Raw genomic sequence first — 18,723 nt, 5'->3', positions numbered from 1 at the left:
TGTATTATTGTACAGCAGCTGTCCACGCGGATGCATCGCTCACATCGCCTCAGAGCGAGGTAACGCCGCATGAGTCATGTTTTTTCGTGCGTGCAGCCGGCTCCATCGAATTATAAGACGTTGTCACGTCAAAATGTTTTTCCTCATACTCAGTATTACAAAAATTGCATAAGTGACTTTATAGCACCGTGTCTGCGATATATTGGAGCATACTTCGCGTAGATTTTTAGTATTGTTAGTAAGGTAAGCGTGACAACCACTACCTTGAGTATTTTCTCGAGTATTTCTTCGCAGACTTTCAGATCTCCAGAGGCTCCGACGAAATGGCATATGACGAGATGGTACCCGAGCAATGTCAGATCGCACAATACAGACCTCATGCCCGGCGATCGAGACGCTGCTTGAAGTTCAGACAGACCCAGCGCCTTAACAAAAAAAAACCTTCATGTGTAATAAAGCAGAAAACCGAAGCAAATGGAAGCTGATGGTACAAAGAGCCACGAAGGGCTTTCAGGGATACGACCTTCAGCAATGAAGTATTCGACTAAGAAGAAGAAGTAATAAACATACTAAAATATTTAAGTCCTTGTTTAAATAATTAAAAGGTATCTAGATTTTAATGAAGGTCAATAATCTAATACATATGTACATACATATACAATGCAGATAAACTTAGAGAAAGACAAAGAAAAAGTTTGTTTTGTCATGTTGTAATTATAGCGGATAATGACGAAAAATATTAGCTAGTAGTTTTGGAATATATACTGTCGAATTTCACTTGTTTTTTATTAATAATTGTGTTAATTTCATAAAACTTGTTCCAACTTTTGTATTTGAATTTATATTTAAGTTTTCTTTAAATTTTTACTGCGACTGCCTGCCTGGCGTGTTAATGTGTATTTATTTACGAAATTATATGCCACAACTAAAAGCCAGTAAAGATGCTCGGTCGGAGACTTTAACCTTTAAACCGTACGCGTATCAAAATGTGATGTACCGAAATGCCAAGAGGTCAGCTGACCAGACTGTACAGGACTATTCTGTTCAGGCTGTTCATATTTATCTACCTTTTAAACCTTCTCTGGACTTCCACAAATAATTCAAGACCAAAATTAGCAAAATCGGTCCAGCCGTTCTCGAGTTTTAGCGAGACTAACGAACAGCAATTCGTTTATATATATATATATATATAGATAAATAGATTTATCAGACTTTCTTTTCTTTTCATCCTTTTTATATTTAGTACTTCCTTAACATATACGAAAAATGGTTCCAATTCGATTAAAATTCTCAAGTTCAAAGAAATAACGACACAAAGAATACTGCTATTTCTTTATCAGCCGAGTATGATTGATAGCACTGTTTAGATAAGAATAAATTACTTGCGTAATTACTGCTATAACTTACATATACAATCAAGTTATTTATTTTGTATCATTCTCGGTATTTGAACCCATTAATAAAATTACCTTGTTTCCTGAGAAGCCCACAAATTCCAGCAGACTTATGATTTTTGGAGGCAGCAGCGAAATCATGACATTGAACGTAGCCATACCAAGGCGAACTCCGCTTTGGAAGTGCCTTTTCGACTCATCAGTGTCCCATTGTTTCTTTTCTAAGATCTTAGAGCATTCCCTGTTTATGGATAAAACACATTCTTTCACAATTCTACTGATTTTTATCAATTCTTTTATGTTTTCAATATATTATTATGATCGTAATTATGATTGCATGCAGCAGAGATGCGAATGTTGCGATGGATGTGTGGAATAACGAGAATGGATAGAATACGGAATGAATATGTTAGAAAAAGTCTGAAAGTGGCACCTAGAGGCTGAGAAGTGCGTGTTTGGGATGGTATCGACATGTGATGAAACGAAATGAAAATGAGCTTGGTAAGAGTGTTAACTATGAATGTGGAAGGATATAGAGGAAGAGGTAGACCTAAGAAGAAATAGATGGATTGCGTGAAAGACGATATGTGTAAGAGGGGAGTGAGCGAAGAAATGGTATATGATAGAGGAGTATGGAAAGAGAAAACATGTTGCGCCAACCCCAGGTGACTGGGAGAAGGGCAGGAGAATGATGATGATGATTATGATCATAATATCTATTATTTTTGTTCGTTACATAAAACAAGATTAGGGGTTCATATGTCTGTTTTCTGTATAAAAGTGGCAATATAGCCGTTCATTTTATTATTACATGCACATCATAAATGGAAGTAAATAATTCTTCGATGTTATTTAGTGAAACTTACTCAGTTCAAATGCTTGAAGTCGTTCCGATTGTAATATAAATATGTGCACAAAAAACTTGTGTCAGTCACGTTTATGACAGGTATTTTTTTGTGTACACAGTTATTTCAATACGAATTAGTCAAAATTGGACAAAAACTTATACTCGTATATATGAATTAAGAACTCGAAATACATCGTCTTTGTTTTATTTGTGATGGAAAACGAAAAATTATTTTAATAACTACATATTTGTTTCATTTGGAATTGTTTTATATTCACGTTAGTGTCCATTAAAAAAGGTTTTATGTAGTACAAAATTTGAGATCTAAGATTGTATATGTAGATAAAACACTTTTCAGGTGCACGATACTTATAAATACATAGTATTTACTTTGAACTTTAACTATGGTATGTAAGTTTATCTATCCAACTACGTATGATATGCAGTTTTTTTTTTCGTTTACTAATATCATTATCAAAGTGCATGATTATTTTATAATTTATTAATCGGGTAGCTATTTTATTGTTATGAAATACAAAGGAAATAAATGTGGAAAAATCCGTGAATTGTCTTAATCAAAACAAAAATGAATGATATATTGCAAATCCATATTTAAAAATTTTACTTCTACTACGACAAACTATTAAATTCTGGTTTAAATATTGCTAACCACAAACACTAGTTTACCTTCATTACGAAAATAGATCTTACTTGTAGGTGTTATAACAGCTCTTCACTTTAATAGTGCCTTTAATGAGGCCAGTTAAATCTTCGCCTTCCATGATTGTCATGGCGGCTTGGAGGAGTAGAGCTTCAGCGTAGCACAGTTCCGCATGAGCCTCCAAATCCGTGTACAACGCGTAATTGGGCTGTGAATTTCTTTGTATCATTTTGACTGCTCGCTGTTATATTTCTATTTCTTAACTTGTTATTGAGCAAAGTCAGTACAATTAATCTTAATTGCTTATAAATGACGATTGAAATTAATAATTGCTAGAGATTTGACCTTTAAACGTGATCTTTTTGTCGCTAGAACTAGCGAAGATTTGTTTAGCTAAACGCTTATATTATTACTTAATAACAGGATAACATTTCAAAAATATGTATTTAATATTAATGGAAATAAAATATTTTAAGATGAAATTTAATTTATTAAATGTCAATTATGTTACAAAGTGTGTTTATTTTAAAAAGATCAACATTAAGATTTGATTTCAAAAGCGGACTTCTGAAGACCGACCTTTGATTTGTCTCAAAAAATATGTAATTGATTTGTTATTGTAACACTTGAATATTTAATTAAGCGATACATAACTGCAAGAATAATACATTTATAAAAAGTTAAGTATTTCTGATTTAAATTAACTTAATTATTTAAATAAGCTTTGGTGTCGTTGTCAAATCTGTTTATATGAGTCGATTTATAATACCCACCTTTTTTATAATGGTACCGAGACTCTCCACTAAGGAGAAACTCTTGCGATTTTTGTTACAAATGGTAATGCACTGCTTCAGTGCAACAATTGACCGACCGATTTGTTCGTGGTCAAAAGTCAACATCGCCGGTATGAACTCAAAAATGGACGCACCCAGACTATGGTACAAAGAAGTACGTGCCCTAAAAATAAGTAATCAAAGCATCAAAATTTTTTGCAGCGTTTAAATTTATAGTTTTAGGGTTGTTGTTGTATCATTGTTTCGAGCCTGCTCTGATTGATATCGCCGTTCAACCATTTCTGTTCAGTTCAGGGTTGAAGTGTGTGAAAAGTACTTTCTGCGGTACAATTGAGAATTGGGTCTCATTCTTAGGGTGAACGACAGTTATGTTATGACTTTTGGGCCACGGTAACTGCTTAACACATGTGAACCAACAGCTCGGCTAATTTTAGATTTCGAGGAAATATGTGAAAATTTTCCAAAGTAAACACATTTAAGGGTTCATTAAATGTGTTTATTTTAGAAGTTTTTAATTCAATTGTTATATAAAATCAATATGTTTCTTTGGACAGATATTACAATAATAAATGTTATAGGTTATAAAAAGTGGATTACCATGGTCTCATTATGTTCATAGCCCCAACTAAGTCATTATTGAAAAATTTATGTATGGCCACTTCGCAATCCTCGAAGGAGATATGTAAATCCATGTCGTATCTAAAATTTTCAAACAGATTTATATGATGTTATCAAATATCTTAGTATAAAAAGAGTAGATAAAAAAATACGAGCTTTTTATTTATTATCATCTCTACATATTTCGTTTGCTCTGGTAGTTGCATTTTCCCTTTAAACAACTGTCGCCTATGTCATTAACAACATCAGTGTGTTACCGTTAACATTCTTAATCTAAACATTACTAGTGGTAGGACCTCTTGTGAGTCCGCGCGAGTAGGTACCACCACTCTGCCTATTTCTGCCGTGAAGCAGTAATGCGTTTCGGTTTGAAGGGTGGGGCAGCCGTTGTAATTATACTTAGAACTCATGTCTCAAGGTGGGTGGCGCATTTACGTTATAGATGTTTATGGGCTCCAGTAACCACTTAACACCAGGTGGGCTGTGAGTTCGCCCACGCATCTAAGCAATAAATAAAAAAAACATGATAGATAGGCAAGCGTCCCCTCCTGGCTGAACCTTTGGTCGCCTACCTGTCCTGGTGAAACTGGAAAGGCCTCCGGGCCACCAGTAGGTAATCCTTCAATCAAAAAAGGCAAGCGAATTTGGTAAATGATTAAATTCTCCCTAAAGGCCTTTCTCCACCTGTCGGCATTAACTTCAGTTATATTCGAAGCAGTCTTCATGTCCTACAGGGCCTACAGTCTCAAGATTGAACGAAGTCTGTGTTCTAGCTATACATATTAATTTAGTATTATGTATACTTGTGCGATTCCGTTGAATTCCAGTTATTCGAGTCTTACTATTAATATATAATATACATAATTATGGAAATGTAATTGTTTTGTAAGTTCATATTATGTAATAAATGTAACATAAAAGATTAATATTGAATATTAATTTTAGTGAATTGATTTAATTTCTAATGCAAAAGAAAAGACAAGTTCGGTCTAATGAGTCGATTGAATATTTTCAATTCTTTGAGTATAAAAAAACTTATAAAAATCTCAGAACCTTAAACAAACATCTCAAATAATGATCAAGAGGTAAAAGTTAACATTTAAAAGGCACATTCGAAAGAGAGAGTTTTTACTTATGAATTACCGTGTTGTTGACACGAATATTGTAATGTTTAAATAACCTTTGATTTCAAAGAACACTTCAAATGTTAGAGAGTGTATTTTAAGATTTCAAACGTATGAATCAAAATTGTTAGTATCTTGGTTAAGTAATTTTTTTTTATGGCTTAGGTTTAATGGACGAGCTCACAGCCCACCTGGTGTTAAGTGGTTACCGGAGCCCATAGACATCTACAGCGTAAATGCCGCCACCTACCTTGAAATATGAGTTCTAAGGTCTCAGTTTGTACAGTACAACGGCTGTCACACCCTTCAAACCGAAACGTATTACTACTACACGGCAGAAATAGGCAGGCTGGTGGTATCTACCCGTGCGCACTCATAAGACGTCCTACCACTAGTAAATACATAAATTATAATTTTGCGGGTTTAGTTTTTATTACACGATGTTATTCCTTCACTGTGGAAGTTAATCGTGAATACTTATTAAGTACGCATCTCATTAAAAAAATTGGTAATTGCCGGTGCATCGTTAGATACGAATGCACCGAACGTCTTATCCTTTAGGCCACGACGTCTTCATTAATATGTGATTAACGTACATATTAAGATGTGATTAACGCATGTATTTGCAGCCTATACCTATACACTAATGACATCAATTTGATACTTACGTTGGATGATATTCCGTAGCATCTTGAAACTCTTCCTATAATCATAGATCAAATTAATTATTGCGGAAATGACAAATGTGCGTCATTCAGGCAACCGTGACAATAATAAGTCTTTACCTATGAAGTTGCTGTTTTACAATACTGGCCATTTGAAACGACATAATATGTTTGTTGGTTACTGTTTGTTTTCACTGCATTTGTATCTTTTTCATTCTAGACAGAATAAAAAATGACTATTTATGGAAAATACGATCAGTGGCGGTAGCAATGCCCCTTAAACGGCTCACAACATTAATGACATGTGAACATGATAGTGACAGAGTGAACACAACAAACGAATGCATGGCTCGTTATTGGTTTGAATGCTTCCGACAAAATGAGCCCGTGGTCGCCCGAAAACTAAAGACAACAATGACGAATTAAAGGCGACAGTGGAAGCTGATGCTGAAGCTGATACTCAATCTACCGCTGAACTAGCAGCAGCTTTGAACGTTAGCATCAAAACAATATTAGTCCATTTGAGTCAAAATGGCACCGTAAAAAAAATTTAATTGGGTGCCGCACGAACTGAACGATCGCCAGCGCGATATAGGCGTAAAGATATGCTTTACGTTGCTTAACAAACACAGAAACGTATTAATTTTGAACCACATTGTCATTTGCGCTGACAAATAGATTATTTTTGATAATCGAAAGCTGTCATCCAATTTAGTAAGCTCTGGTTCAGAACCTAGGCAATTTCCCAAACGAAAACTTACCTTTAAATAGTCATGGTCATTGAAGGTCTAATACCGGTTAAATTCATCACAGCTCTACAAAATGGCAACAGTATTAATGCAATCGTGTGCTGTGAGGATCTGGACATAATGATGGAGAAGCTCGCGAATATCCAGCCAGCCTTGATTAATCGTTCGTCCTCACTACACGACAACGCTCGACTTCATACGGCACACTAGACGGTTTCTATAGTACAAAAACCAAGATTGGATTTTTTGTGTCATCCATCATACTCAAAAGACCTTATACCATCAGACTTCCACTTTTTTACAAAGTTTGGATAGCTTCTTGGCAGGCAAGAATTCTATACCCAACAACGAGGCGTCAGAAAATACCTTTGAAAATTTTGTTGGCTCTTTGTTCACGAAGTGCATTGATCTGAGTTGGCAGAGATGCAACGATACCATGTGTGCATATTTTGATTGATATAAATAAAAAATATTTATCAAAAATTACTTTAACTTTCTGTATATTAAACAGCGATTTCGTAGGTAAAGACTAATATTACGATCGTGATAAGACTCATTTCATTGGAATTGATTCTTGTACTTCTTACTACAAATATAGAGATTGATTGATAACGTATTATAAAAATCTTTATTAAGTTTAAATAATTTTATTGTCTTACTGCTTCCTCAGGAGAATCACCAGAACTCCTGCGATCACTGCTTCCGGCGCAAGAACCGCGAGGACCGGCCGTAGTCAGTATTGGCACCGTTTTTTGTCTCAAAGCCATTTTATCTATTCCAATTTAAAAGGAAATTAAAGAAATACTAAATTTAACAAGATATTAGATGTGTCAATATGTCTAACAGCTAAATACTTAAACAAAGCAATTTATCATGCAGTATGTAGCCTGAGTCTTATCGCTCAGACCAAAGGCGGTCTAAAGGCAAAATAGTATTTAGAATTTCTGTAGTATTAGGTATTTTTGAGATATAGTAGCGCACCAGTTAAAACAAATATTGTTCTCAATAAATTAATGAGAAATTAAAACCAATCTTGATTTGATGAGTTGTTTAACTTCATTTTATGTAAAACGTGATGCTCAGTTAAGAATAAGCTTGGGATGTTCAATCAATGCATATACTAAGTACAATACTGAGCGCTATTGGAAAGTTTGAAATGGAAGTTACCAATGGAACAAATGTTTATTGACGATAATTTTATTCAAATGGCTATCAAAGGTTTTTTTGTACCTACTGAACCAGCAAAGTTTGCGAACTATAATCGCATGTCCTATATGAGTACATGTGTTTGGAAATATAATTATATTAACTAACTCTTTGCTCAAGCTGGGTGATCCTTCGGATAAATTGGCTTCTTCGAGCTGAAGTTGGGAGACCTAGTAAACAAAATAATACATGTAATCACATATTATACTTTTTTAGAGAAATTATTTTAAAAATAACTGAGAATTAATGAAATAATGGTTTTATAAGTTTCAAATTAAATATATACAAATTAGAAACTTCTTATGTCTAAAAAACACATTCATCACAGTGTGTTTTACAGTTGCTATTTATAGACAATAACATTGTCTGAAATAAGAATAGCAACCCCAAAAATCTAGCGTTTTTTTTAAAGCATATGTTGGCAGTAGATTTTGACTTTTCTAAAATCATTTGTCCGAACGGTTTTATTAATAAACATGGTGTATCCTAGATATGGACGGTGTATTATACTATAGGCGTACGAATAAAAATAGCAATAGTGAGCTCACGGGCTCAACCTGAGAGAATTTACTAACACCATCCCTAGCAATGTTTTGCAGAATCTACCACCAGATCGATCACGACCGTCTGAGAAGATCCGGCGAAAAACTCAGTGAGCTGTACGAGGGCTGCACTAAAAGTATCGGGAATGGAATATTTCCACTGTTCCTGTCATATTAAAATCTTTTTAATTGAAAACTCCTTGGTTTTAAAAATCGAATACCATTTATTTATTTAAAAAAAGATTCTCGGTCTTGTCACGAGGTTTTGTCAAACTTGTTTAGTCGTTGAGAAAATGGAATTGACTCGAGAAAATTCAAGAACGATTATTTATTATGACTTTCGAAGTGGTTTAACACAAAAACAGTGTGTTGACCGGATGATTTCTGCATTTGGTGATGAAGCCCCATCCAAAACCACAATTTATCGCTGGTTTGCTGAGTTTCAACGTGGACGTGTCAAGCTCAGCGATGATCCCCGTCAAGGTCGTCCAAAAACTGCAGTCACTCAAGAAAACGTTGATGCTGTGCGTAAGCTGATTGAGGAAGATCGACATGTGACATACCGCGAAATTCAGGCAACTTTAGACATTGGCATGAGTCAAATACAAATAATCTTGCATGAACAATTAGGTGTAAAAAAGTTGTTTTCCCGATGGATACCGCATTCGCTCTGTGAAGGGCAAAAAGCGGCTCGCGTTACTTGGTGCGTCAGAACTCTTGAAAGATTCCACGCAGGATCCTCAAATGCTGTATACAACATTGTATCAGGTGACGAATCCTGGATATACGCATACGAACCCGAAACAAAAAACCAGTCACGAGTTTGGGTGTTCGAAAATGAGTTAAAGCCAACAAAAATTGTTCGTTCACAGAGTGTTGCAAAAAAAATGGTGGCCACGTTTGTCTCTAAAACCGGCCATGTTACGACTATTACTCTTGAGGGACAAAGAACGGTTAATGCAGAATGGTATGCTAGCATTTGTTTGCCACAGGTCGTTTCTGAACTCCGTAAAGAGAACTGCAACCGCCGCATCATCCTCCATCACGACAATGCGAGTTCTCACACCGCGCACAGAACAAAAGAGTTTTTAGAGCAAGAAAACATAGAATTATTAGACCATCCGCCGTACAGCCCCGACCTAAGCCCTAATGATTTCTATACTTTCCCTAAAATAAAGAATAAATTGCGTGGACAGAGATTTTCATCACCTGAAGAAGCTGTGGACGCCTACAAAACGGCCATTTTGAAGACCCCAACTTCCGAATGGAATGTTTGCTTCAATGATTGGTTCCATCGTATGGAAAAATGTGTCAAATTTTGCGGAGAATACTTCGAAAAGCAATAAATACATTTTTAAATAGTAATGTTGTGTCACTTCGTTAATTCCCGAAATTTTCAGTGCCGCCTAGGTATATATGGGTTTCCTGTCTTTTTCAGCCGCGAAGCTATGATGTGCTCCTGTTTGAGTAAGACAGCAAGTATTCCAAAGGGATAAGACATATTTATCTAGCAGCATTCATGCTGTGGTGACTATAGTATGTGAGCTCGTCTGTGTAGTATTAGTTCGCGCGGCCGCCACTAATTTAAAACCCCTCCAAGTCATTCAATGCCGTTTTTGCAGGAGGAGCACCGCGACTCGTGAGGAACGTGGATCTTCACGACGACCTAGTTGGACTCCGTCAGTAAGTACTTCAGTCGGCATCAGTGCGTCATTTCGTAAAAGCGGCCCGACACGATAACCCTCATGTCGTGGCCGCCGGTAATTACATACCCGATCCTGCGGACCGACTGGTAAACAGTCGCTGTCGCCCAAGACACGTCTTTTCGGATCCTCCCGATCCATTATCGGTGCTTTTATATTCTTTAAGCACCGGTCACCGTTCTCGTTGAACCTGTCACACTTGCGACGAAGAGTTCGGCAAGCAAATTAACCCACAGACACAGCCCACTAAGTTTCTCGCCGGATCTTCTCAAGGAGTCGAGTTTCCGATTCGGTGGTAGGATATTGCAAAGCACTGCTCTTTCTAGGGCTAGTGTTAGGAACGTCCTCTGGTTAGTCTCGTGAGCAAACATACTACATACGGTTACGCTGGCATAGCCTCCGAGGTTACCAGCTGAGGTAGGAAAAAAAAGCTCGTCTGAACATTGACGTCAAAATAAACATTAACAGAGTACATTCCACTCATTCTGTTGTTTTCATCATATTATTATAATAGTATGCGAGACCAGTATTATAATAAACTTCAATCTTATTTATGTTATGTTTTCCTAAATAAACTGACTCAGGTATCTAATGGGCGTTGTTCTATAATAAACTACTTTTCATATATTTTTATTACGATATTAATACGCACTTTATTTTAATAATACAATACTGTTGAACAAATAAAGTCAAAATTGAATAAATATTGCTATTTACATTTGTGTATGAACAGTGGTTATTGTTTTAAGTTTTTGTAATTTAGTACCTAAAATACACTTACCTGCTGCCAATAAATTCATTTGATTTATTCGCGTAAACACACGTTTAGACATAAACATTGTGTTGAAGATGCGTTTCCAAATTAAGATCATTACTATTAAAATAATTTATATTTTGTTTGAGTTTTGACGATTTTTTAATAGTTTTATTATAATTTGAGATAGTCAGTTTTAAGTTAACTAAAACAGATTGTGAAAAACCAAAATGAAAATGTAGTCTAGACTAGACTTGGGGCGCATAATGCGCATGACTACAACAGCTCGATCGATCAACTCAATTGGGGACGCTGGCCTCTCTATCCCCTTCCCAGACGGCAGCTGCGCAATACATCAATTGAATAATGGGACCCCTTTAACTAAACGCTATATACCTATACCTAGAGCGTGTCTTGGCTATGCCCCTGGCAATACTGTATTTGCGACATCAATTTACATAGGCATGTAATGAAAGCTGCATAAATTACTGCTAAAGCTTTTTTTTCGTCTTAATAATTAACGTTTTTCTTATACATGTTGAAAATTTAATTGGAACAAGTGCACCGTTTTTTTAATGTGTTAAAATACGAAAGCAAGAATATCGCTTTGTAAATAATAATACTATATTTATATTTTTTGTAAATTTATGTTGTAATAGATGATTCTGGTACAGCCTGTATGTGTGCAAATATGAGTACATTTTAAAATTGTCTATCGTTGATTGACCGTCAAGAACATTTGAAACTGTTATATTTGTTGACCAGTGAACAAAGTTTTAGAGAAAGTCTGTATGTTCCACGGTCATCGTGGTACTTTCTCTCCACACTATCCACACACATGAATGTGTTCTTGAGCCGCTTAATATGAAAAGTGTTGTACGTTTAGTGTATGTTTACTACGTGCCGTTTACACGTATTACAACGACAAATAAAAACAAACTATCAAAATAATAGTTAGAAAATATTAATGTTTTAGGCGTTTTGACTAGAACTAAATTTAGCTAGAAACTAGAAAGAGTTCAGTTGTTGTTTATCTATCGTAAATACGAAGTCTTAGTTGAGAGACTAGGCTTGTCATGTATGGATACAATGTTGTATGCTATTTCAATATGTGGTGGGGGCGTGGCAACCTCTATTATCGTGTCGTAAAAGTCGATAGCTTTAAAACCATATGAATGAAAAACCTATAGCAGTTAAATAGAGAAAAATTGTTACAAGTTGAATAAACATGGACGTGCAGAATAGTGAGCAATACCTGCGCAAAGGTGCGATGAAGTTTAATTGTGTTAAATAAAGGCAACAAATTGTCAGTCGCTAATTTGTGCTAGTACCTAGTTAATAAATATATGCCTAGCATTAAAACTCACAGCTTACATTTCTGACCCGTTATATGGAGTAGTGTTGACGAATAGAATATCAAATTAATATGTATTGAAATTAAAAAAAATGATTTAATATATCTGGAGTACCTACTCTTAGTATATGGATATGTCTATAATATGACCTCTCTTAAAATAAGAGCTACTCAAAATATCGCACAAATCTTAATACGTGCACTAAACAAATATAACATTCGATAAATAAAACAGTTATAAAAATTTCAATCAAGTAAAAAATATAAATACAATGAGAGTTTAATAATAAATACCTGTTGGTCGTCCGCACAGCCACGATCCAGGACGCAAGTGGTTGGGTCCTATGATTTATCGAGCGATGCGCCAAAGAGGGTGGCGGGGTACGCGCTTCCCCGGTGATTTATTTTGCTCCAAACAATTCCCGACCTTATTGATAGTGACTTACGGGCTCACGAAGATTTATACGTTCACTACATGCAACAAACTGCAATGTAGGTACGTCTGGTCTGAATGTCTATGTCTGAAGGGTTAATAATTGATGACGCATGCGTAAATTATCGATCATGCAGAATCAGCGTCTGGAGCCATTTTGTACAAAAATGATGTCGATTAAATTCTCAGACTTGAATATCTTGTACCCATGGTTTGTTACGACGAATGTGTTATGCCGCTCATACGATATTTTTATCTAAACTTCTACTCAGAGATAAATTTACCGGTTCTTATATTTTTTAAATATAAAAACAATTTTTAATCGAAATAAGAAGAGCAGTCGGCCTCCCAGAATGCATGACGTGTATTTAATTATTTCCAACGAAGTATTGAAGAAGTCTCGGAGAAAAAGCGAAAACTTTGGATCGGAATTAAGTTGGGAAAAATTATATCCTTAAAAATGGAAATCCAAATCCCATAATGAATAGAATGAGCATCGTTAGATACTAATGGTTTCGGTATATTATTATTTATTTTTTATTTGTACACACAGTTAATATAATACATTAATTGCGATAAGATATAAAAATATTATTTTGTATATTTTTTATTTTACTACATCGCACTTTATTGAATTACCTAAATGTAATAATTTAGCTAGTATCTATACACACAACCATCACTTGACTCAAACCATTACAAAATTCTAATAAGCTAACTTTACCTTCAGTAGCTCTTTAAATTCAACGAGAAATCGATAAAATTCAGCTCCTTATAAACCATGACCACCACCACCTTGAATATTGCTATAGTGCAAGATGTGTGATCATTCTGGTCTTTGGTAGTTCGTCGCATTCACTGTGTGATGCATAGTTTCTATACAGAATCTACTAAAAGTAATTAGCTACTTCCATTTTGCAGAGATGGCATCACATCGAACAGTACCGAAATGTCCAGTAGAACCCGTCCCGAGTAAATTATCTCTATTTAATAATCTCTATTTAATAAATAATAGGGGTTAAAGTATGAATTTGCTGATTTGTATTGAAAAATTGTAATTCGTTCTTTTTTTTCATTAAACATATTTATTGAATCAAAATATTATTATTATCAATATTTACTTCCTATTAGATAGCAATTGCTGCCATATAATAGGAAGGTCATTTATACCTTTACGATAGAACTCTGGTGATCTAGATTCTACAAACTGTGTGAAAGCATTTTGTACTGCCTCCTGGGAAAAAAATCACTTAGAAAAATGTCCAAATCACGAAAAAAATGGTAGTCCGTTGGAGCAAGGTCTGGCGGATACGGAGGGTGACGAATGGTTTCTAATTTCTAATTGCAGTTCCTGTAGAGTTAAAACGGTTTCTCGTGCTGTATGTGGTCTCGTGTTATCATGGAGCAACAATGGTGACAATCGATTCAAGAATCGGGGCTGTTTCATTGCTAGTTTTGCTATCATTCAGAGTTCGGCGTTCATCTCATCTGCCGTTCATCGGACATCTGCCGTTATTGCTTAACCAGATCGGAGAAAGCTATAATGAATAACACCATGCTGAGACTACCAAACAGTTACCATTACCTTTTTATTGCTAAGCTTTGCTTTAGTACACTGTTGCGGCGTTTGACCTGGATCAGTCATTGCATTTTCGCCTACGCCTATCGTAAAGAATCCACTTTTCATCACACGTTACAATTCGATTCAATATTCCTTCATTTCTGTATCGATTCAACAAGGCAACACAAGTTTAAACAGATCTTTCGTTTCTTTTTGCAGATCAGTCAAATCATGAGGCACCCATTTTACATATTTTTTACTTTATTGATTTGACGCAAACAATTCAATATTGTTGGTAAGGTAACATTACGCCATGCCGCTAATTCCCGGGTAGTTTGGATCGGGTCGGCTTCCACCATCTCTTTCAATTCATTATTATTCACATGTGTGGGCGGTCTTCCACGTGGTTCGTTCTTCAAATAAAAATATCCATCGCGAAAGCGTTTAAACCAAAATCGCAAGGTGCGCTCATTAGCAGTCCGCTCTCCAAACTCAACATTTATATTGCGAGCTGTTTCTGCAGCGTTAGTTCTGAGTCGGAAATCGTATTAAAAAATCACTCGAATTTTCGAAGTACCTATCCATCTTTCGAGTCTAAGCTGAATAAAAAAACAACCGAAAGTCGATAACCAAATGTTGCACATTTTTTAAAAGAAGAAACTCATAAGTACCATTTAAAAAAAGTTTCACTCAAAAATCTCAAATCATGAAGGTTTTATGTCAATTCGAAGTAGGTACCTATTACAATAAAACGGCAATTTCATACTTTAACCCCTATTATTCAATTAACCCTTTCTATCATTCCATTTTTGTAGGAATCTGCCTTTGGTTTCTCTTGACGGGAGAAAGCGGAAATGTCGTAACTTGCATCTTGGACTAAATCACTTTGTATCATATTTTTATATATATGTTTCTTCTATGCGTGTAATTGAACTCCTCCTAAACGGCTGGACCGATTTTAATGACATTTTCTGTGTACCTTCAGGTGGATTCGAGAATGGTTTAGATTTACAAACCAGCCCGGCAGATGATGCTGCAGTCGCTATCTAGGTTATTTATCTTTGCTAGAAATAATTTATATGGCAAAACGTTTGCCGGGCCAGCTGGTTATATTATATATTTATGGCTCTTGTGTAGTTGGGTTTTTCAAATTACGACAATTCTGATTTTTTCCATCGCCATGAAAAGTTTATAAGGTTCGAATCGTTGATAAGAACCACTGCTTTTACTGTATTCATAGGTAAATAGCGACATTTAAAGAAACAGAAGGATAGCTAATTATCTGATAGGTAAATGATCAAAAGTAGGCCTTGTAATTGCACATCCTAGAAAAGCAACTAAAAAAATTCCAGGCCCAGGTTCAGGATATGAAAACCATAAATCAATCAATCTAATGTTTTTTATTAGAAATCTCTCTTTTGAAATACTTGATGAATTTGAAATACTTGATGTTTAATATTTTAGATACATTTTTTTGTACTACTTTCAATATATTATTCATTCTGCAAGTGTTCACTCCAACACACACCATAATATCAATTTGACTTTCAGATTGGCAAAGTCATGTCTTCAAATAGTGGATCAATTGAAACACTTAAACATGTCAATCATCATGACATAAAATGCTGTGGCTCTAATAATTGGTTCTTGTTGACTGGTTGTATTGTCGTTGATAATAAAGTTTGGTGTGCTGGTATGAAATGTCCCGAGTTCATTTTTATTTTATTTTATTGCAATTTAGGTAGATTTAATATTTGTAGTCCTTGAGGGAAGTAGACTGAATAATAAATCAATGTATATTTATTTATATAAGCTATAACAATAGTTGTCACTACCCTCTTAAGCTACTACAACACTTACATTAGTGGTTATCTTGTCTTATACTAAAGTGTCAAATGAAAGTGAACAAACAAGCCAGTTGTACAGCAGCAGGTTAAATCATACTAGAACATGAATACCAGATGTACAGGATGCATTAAAACAATTAAAGTCGTCGTGGCCTAACGGATAAGACGTCCGGTGCATTCGTGTTGAAGCGATGCACCGGTGTTCGAATCCCGCAGGCGGGTACCAATTTTTCTAATGAAATACGTACTCGACAAATGTTCACGATTGACTTCCACCGTGAAGGAATAACATCGTGTAATAAAAATGAAACCCGCAAAATTATAATTTGCGTAATTACTGGTGGTAGGACCTCTTGTGAGTCCGCGCGGATGAGTACCACCACCCTGCCTATTTCTGCCGTGAAGCAGTGATGCATTTCGGTTGGAAGGGTGGGGCGGCCGTTGTAACTATACTTGAGACCTTAGAACTTGTATCTCAGGGTGGGTGGCGCATTTACGTTGTGGATATCTATGGGCTCCAGTAACCACTTAACACCAGGTGGGCTGTAAGCTCGTCCACCCATCTAAGCTATAAAAAAAAAGAAAAAAATATTACAACTAGATAGAAATTGGTCACATTTGTGAATCCGCACATGATAGAATTCTGATGAATTCGAAAGCAAGCTAACTTCAAGCTGGATTTTTTAAAGGATTTTTTCAGATTTAAAAAAAAATCTTAGGTTCATATTTTGAGTTCATAAAAATAAATTTAATAAAATAACCAGTGTTTATGAATCATCTTACCCTAAGGAACTTGTTAAAAAGCAGATTAAAAATCATGTTTAAGTCCTGTGGTCTGTGACAATCTAAAGGTGTCAGTCGAGCAAGGAAAAAGAGTTAGACATTCTAGCAGCCGCAACAAACTCTGGTTATAGATCTCTGATATAATGAACGCAGTAAGATTTTTGTAAGTTGCATGTTATTTTTTAGGTTTTTTTCTGATAATATTTGCAAATAACACCACAATTTTTAAATTAGACTTGTTAAGGCCCTGCAAAGCAGTATGCTGTCAGACAGATGTCTTTCTTGGTGTTCAATGTGTTAAATATTCATAACTACTTAAAGCTTCAGCTTCTGAAATATATTTTTTACACTCTGTTTTTATATACATGTTTTATAGTTACATTTATGTGCTTTAAATGCATTATGTTCATGGCTACCAAAATGTACTGTCTGTACTGTCACTCATGGACAACACCAATGCTAAGGGCACAGCCAAGTTACAACCTAGAATTTAATTATCCCATTATGTATAAGTTTACCATTAATTTTAATCCTTTCCTATACAAAGATAGTACCTGTGTATGTGTTTTTAGTACGTTGGGTGCTTCCAATTCAAATTTACTGTTACTTCTAAGCTTTTTGTCTTTTTTATAAACTTTTCTATATGATTTCAGTATGTTTTTAGACAACTAAAATAATTCTTCAAGGACTGATTTTTTTTTAATCATAAGATACAAATTTATTTTATAAACTTAATTATTATATAAAATCCACTAACATTTTTGGTTAATAACACTAACTAGTGATCACCCAGCAGTCAAATTATGATCATAGTTATTAAATGAACATTATTTGTCAAGTTATTTAATCACAGATTTGCCAAAATTAATAGACAAATAATATTAAAGACAATTAATCTATTTCCTATTTGACCACAGATTTTATGCAATAACAAAAATTTTAAAATAAACAAAAGAGTATATATGAATGTGTGTGTCAAATCATGGTAGTGTGTGTAATGATTTTTTAGTTGACATAGGTATTGTATTTTTAATGGATAATAAAAAAAATAGTTTTCTGCACTCCTTCTCGATATATTCTATAAATGTGGGAAATTTCATACTCCTCTGTCCGCCCAATTTTCGTAAAAGGGTACAAAGTTTTTGCTTCATGTATTTTAAATTAAGTATATTCTAAAATAGCGATACCGATTTTAGGGCATGTATAAGACTCAAAAGGCTTATGCAGCTAGATCGACCCTCTCACCTCTCTATGAAGTCTATGGCTACGTTTTATGAAAATTCAAATGTATTCTATTTAAAGATTATTTGTATTATTACATACCTCTTTTGATGGATATTAATACATACTCTATTCGGAAAAAAAATAACTGATAATAGTACAGAAATGCATGTACACGAAGAAGTTAATGTTTATTATGGTCTAAATTAATAATTAAAAAAACTTACCTTACTATTCTATGGGTTTTTACTATAAAATAACACTTTTCTCGTCAACGAATATCCGAAGTATTCTTAAAATAAATAAACACCCACCATAATAAACATATTTACATTTTATTCAGTTTCAATAACGAATTTTAAAATAGATCTGATGCAAACTAGTCAAAGCACCAAGAGGTAATGTACATTAATGTACATTGTACCGTAAAATGGGGCGATTAGGGATCGAGAGGTGATTGGGGAAAA

General features: G+C 34.9%; 1 protein-coding gene and 1 long non-coding RNA gene across 8 annotated transcripts in view; one reads left to right on the top strand and one right to left on the bottom strand.

The window, feature by feature from the left end:
* The window catches only part of LOC101745437 (tetratricopeptide repeat protein 39B), a 32,239-nt gene extending 13,548 nt beyond the window's left edge, over nucleotides 1-18,691 (bottom strand). The window contains exons 1-9 of one of the 7 annotated variants that reach the window (XM_062669236.1): nucleotides 18,484-18,691; nucleotides 8,167-8,228; nucleotides 7,512-7,624; nucleotides 6,107-6,141; nucleotides 4,294-4,395; nucleotides 3,676-3,859; nucleotides 2,953-3,110; nucleotides 1,470-1,635; nucleotides 264-425 (exon numbers count right to left, since the gene is read on the bottom strand). In XM_062669236.1, the coding sequence (XP_062525220.1) occupies nucleotides 264-425; nucleotides 1,470-1,635; nucleotides 2,953-3,110; nucleotides 3,676-3,859; nucleotides 4,294-4,395; nucleotides 6,107-6,141; nucleotides 7,512-7,619 (915 nt within the window). In that variant the 5' untranslated portion in view covers nucleotides 7,620-7,624; nucleotides 8,167-8,228; nucleotides 18,484-18,691. Of the gene's footprint in view, nucleotides 1-260; nucleotides 426-1,469; nucleotides 1,636-2,952; nucleotides 3,111-3,675; nucleotides 3,860-4,293; nucleotides 4,396-6,106; nucleotides 6,142-7,511; nucleotides 7,625-8,166; nucleotides 8,229-11,084; nucleotides 11,354-12,705; nucleotides 13,025-18,483 lie in introns of those variants that run through there. The other 6 variants (XM_012693615.4, XM_012693614.4, XM_021350349.3 and 3 more) reach the window with 6 other exon arrangements.
* On the top strand, nucleotides 13,022-13,943 carry LOC134199103 (uncharacterized). Its single transcript, XR_009973457.1, has 2 exons — nucleotides 13,022-13,362; nucleotides 13,766-13,943. It is a non-coding gene; the product is annotated as an uncharacterized LOC134199103 (long non-coding RNA).
* Nucleotides 18,692-18,723: the final 32 nt, after the last annotated feature.

The sequence above is a fragment of the Bombyx mori genome, chromosome 1, assembly GCF_030269925.1.
Source record: "Bombyx mori chromosome 1, ASM3026992v2".
NCBI classification, from domain to species: Eukaryota; Metazoa; Arthropoda; class Insecta; order Lepidoptera; family Bombycidae; genus Bombyx; species Bombyx mori.
The sequence above is the reverse complement of the archived record's forward strand: the minus strand, read 5'-3'. Positions and strand labels throughout refer to the sequence as shown.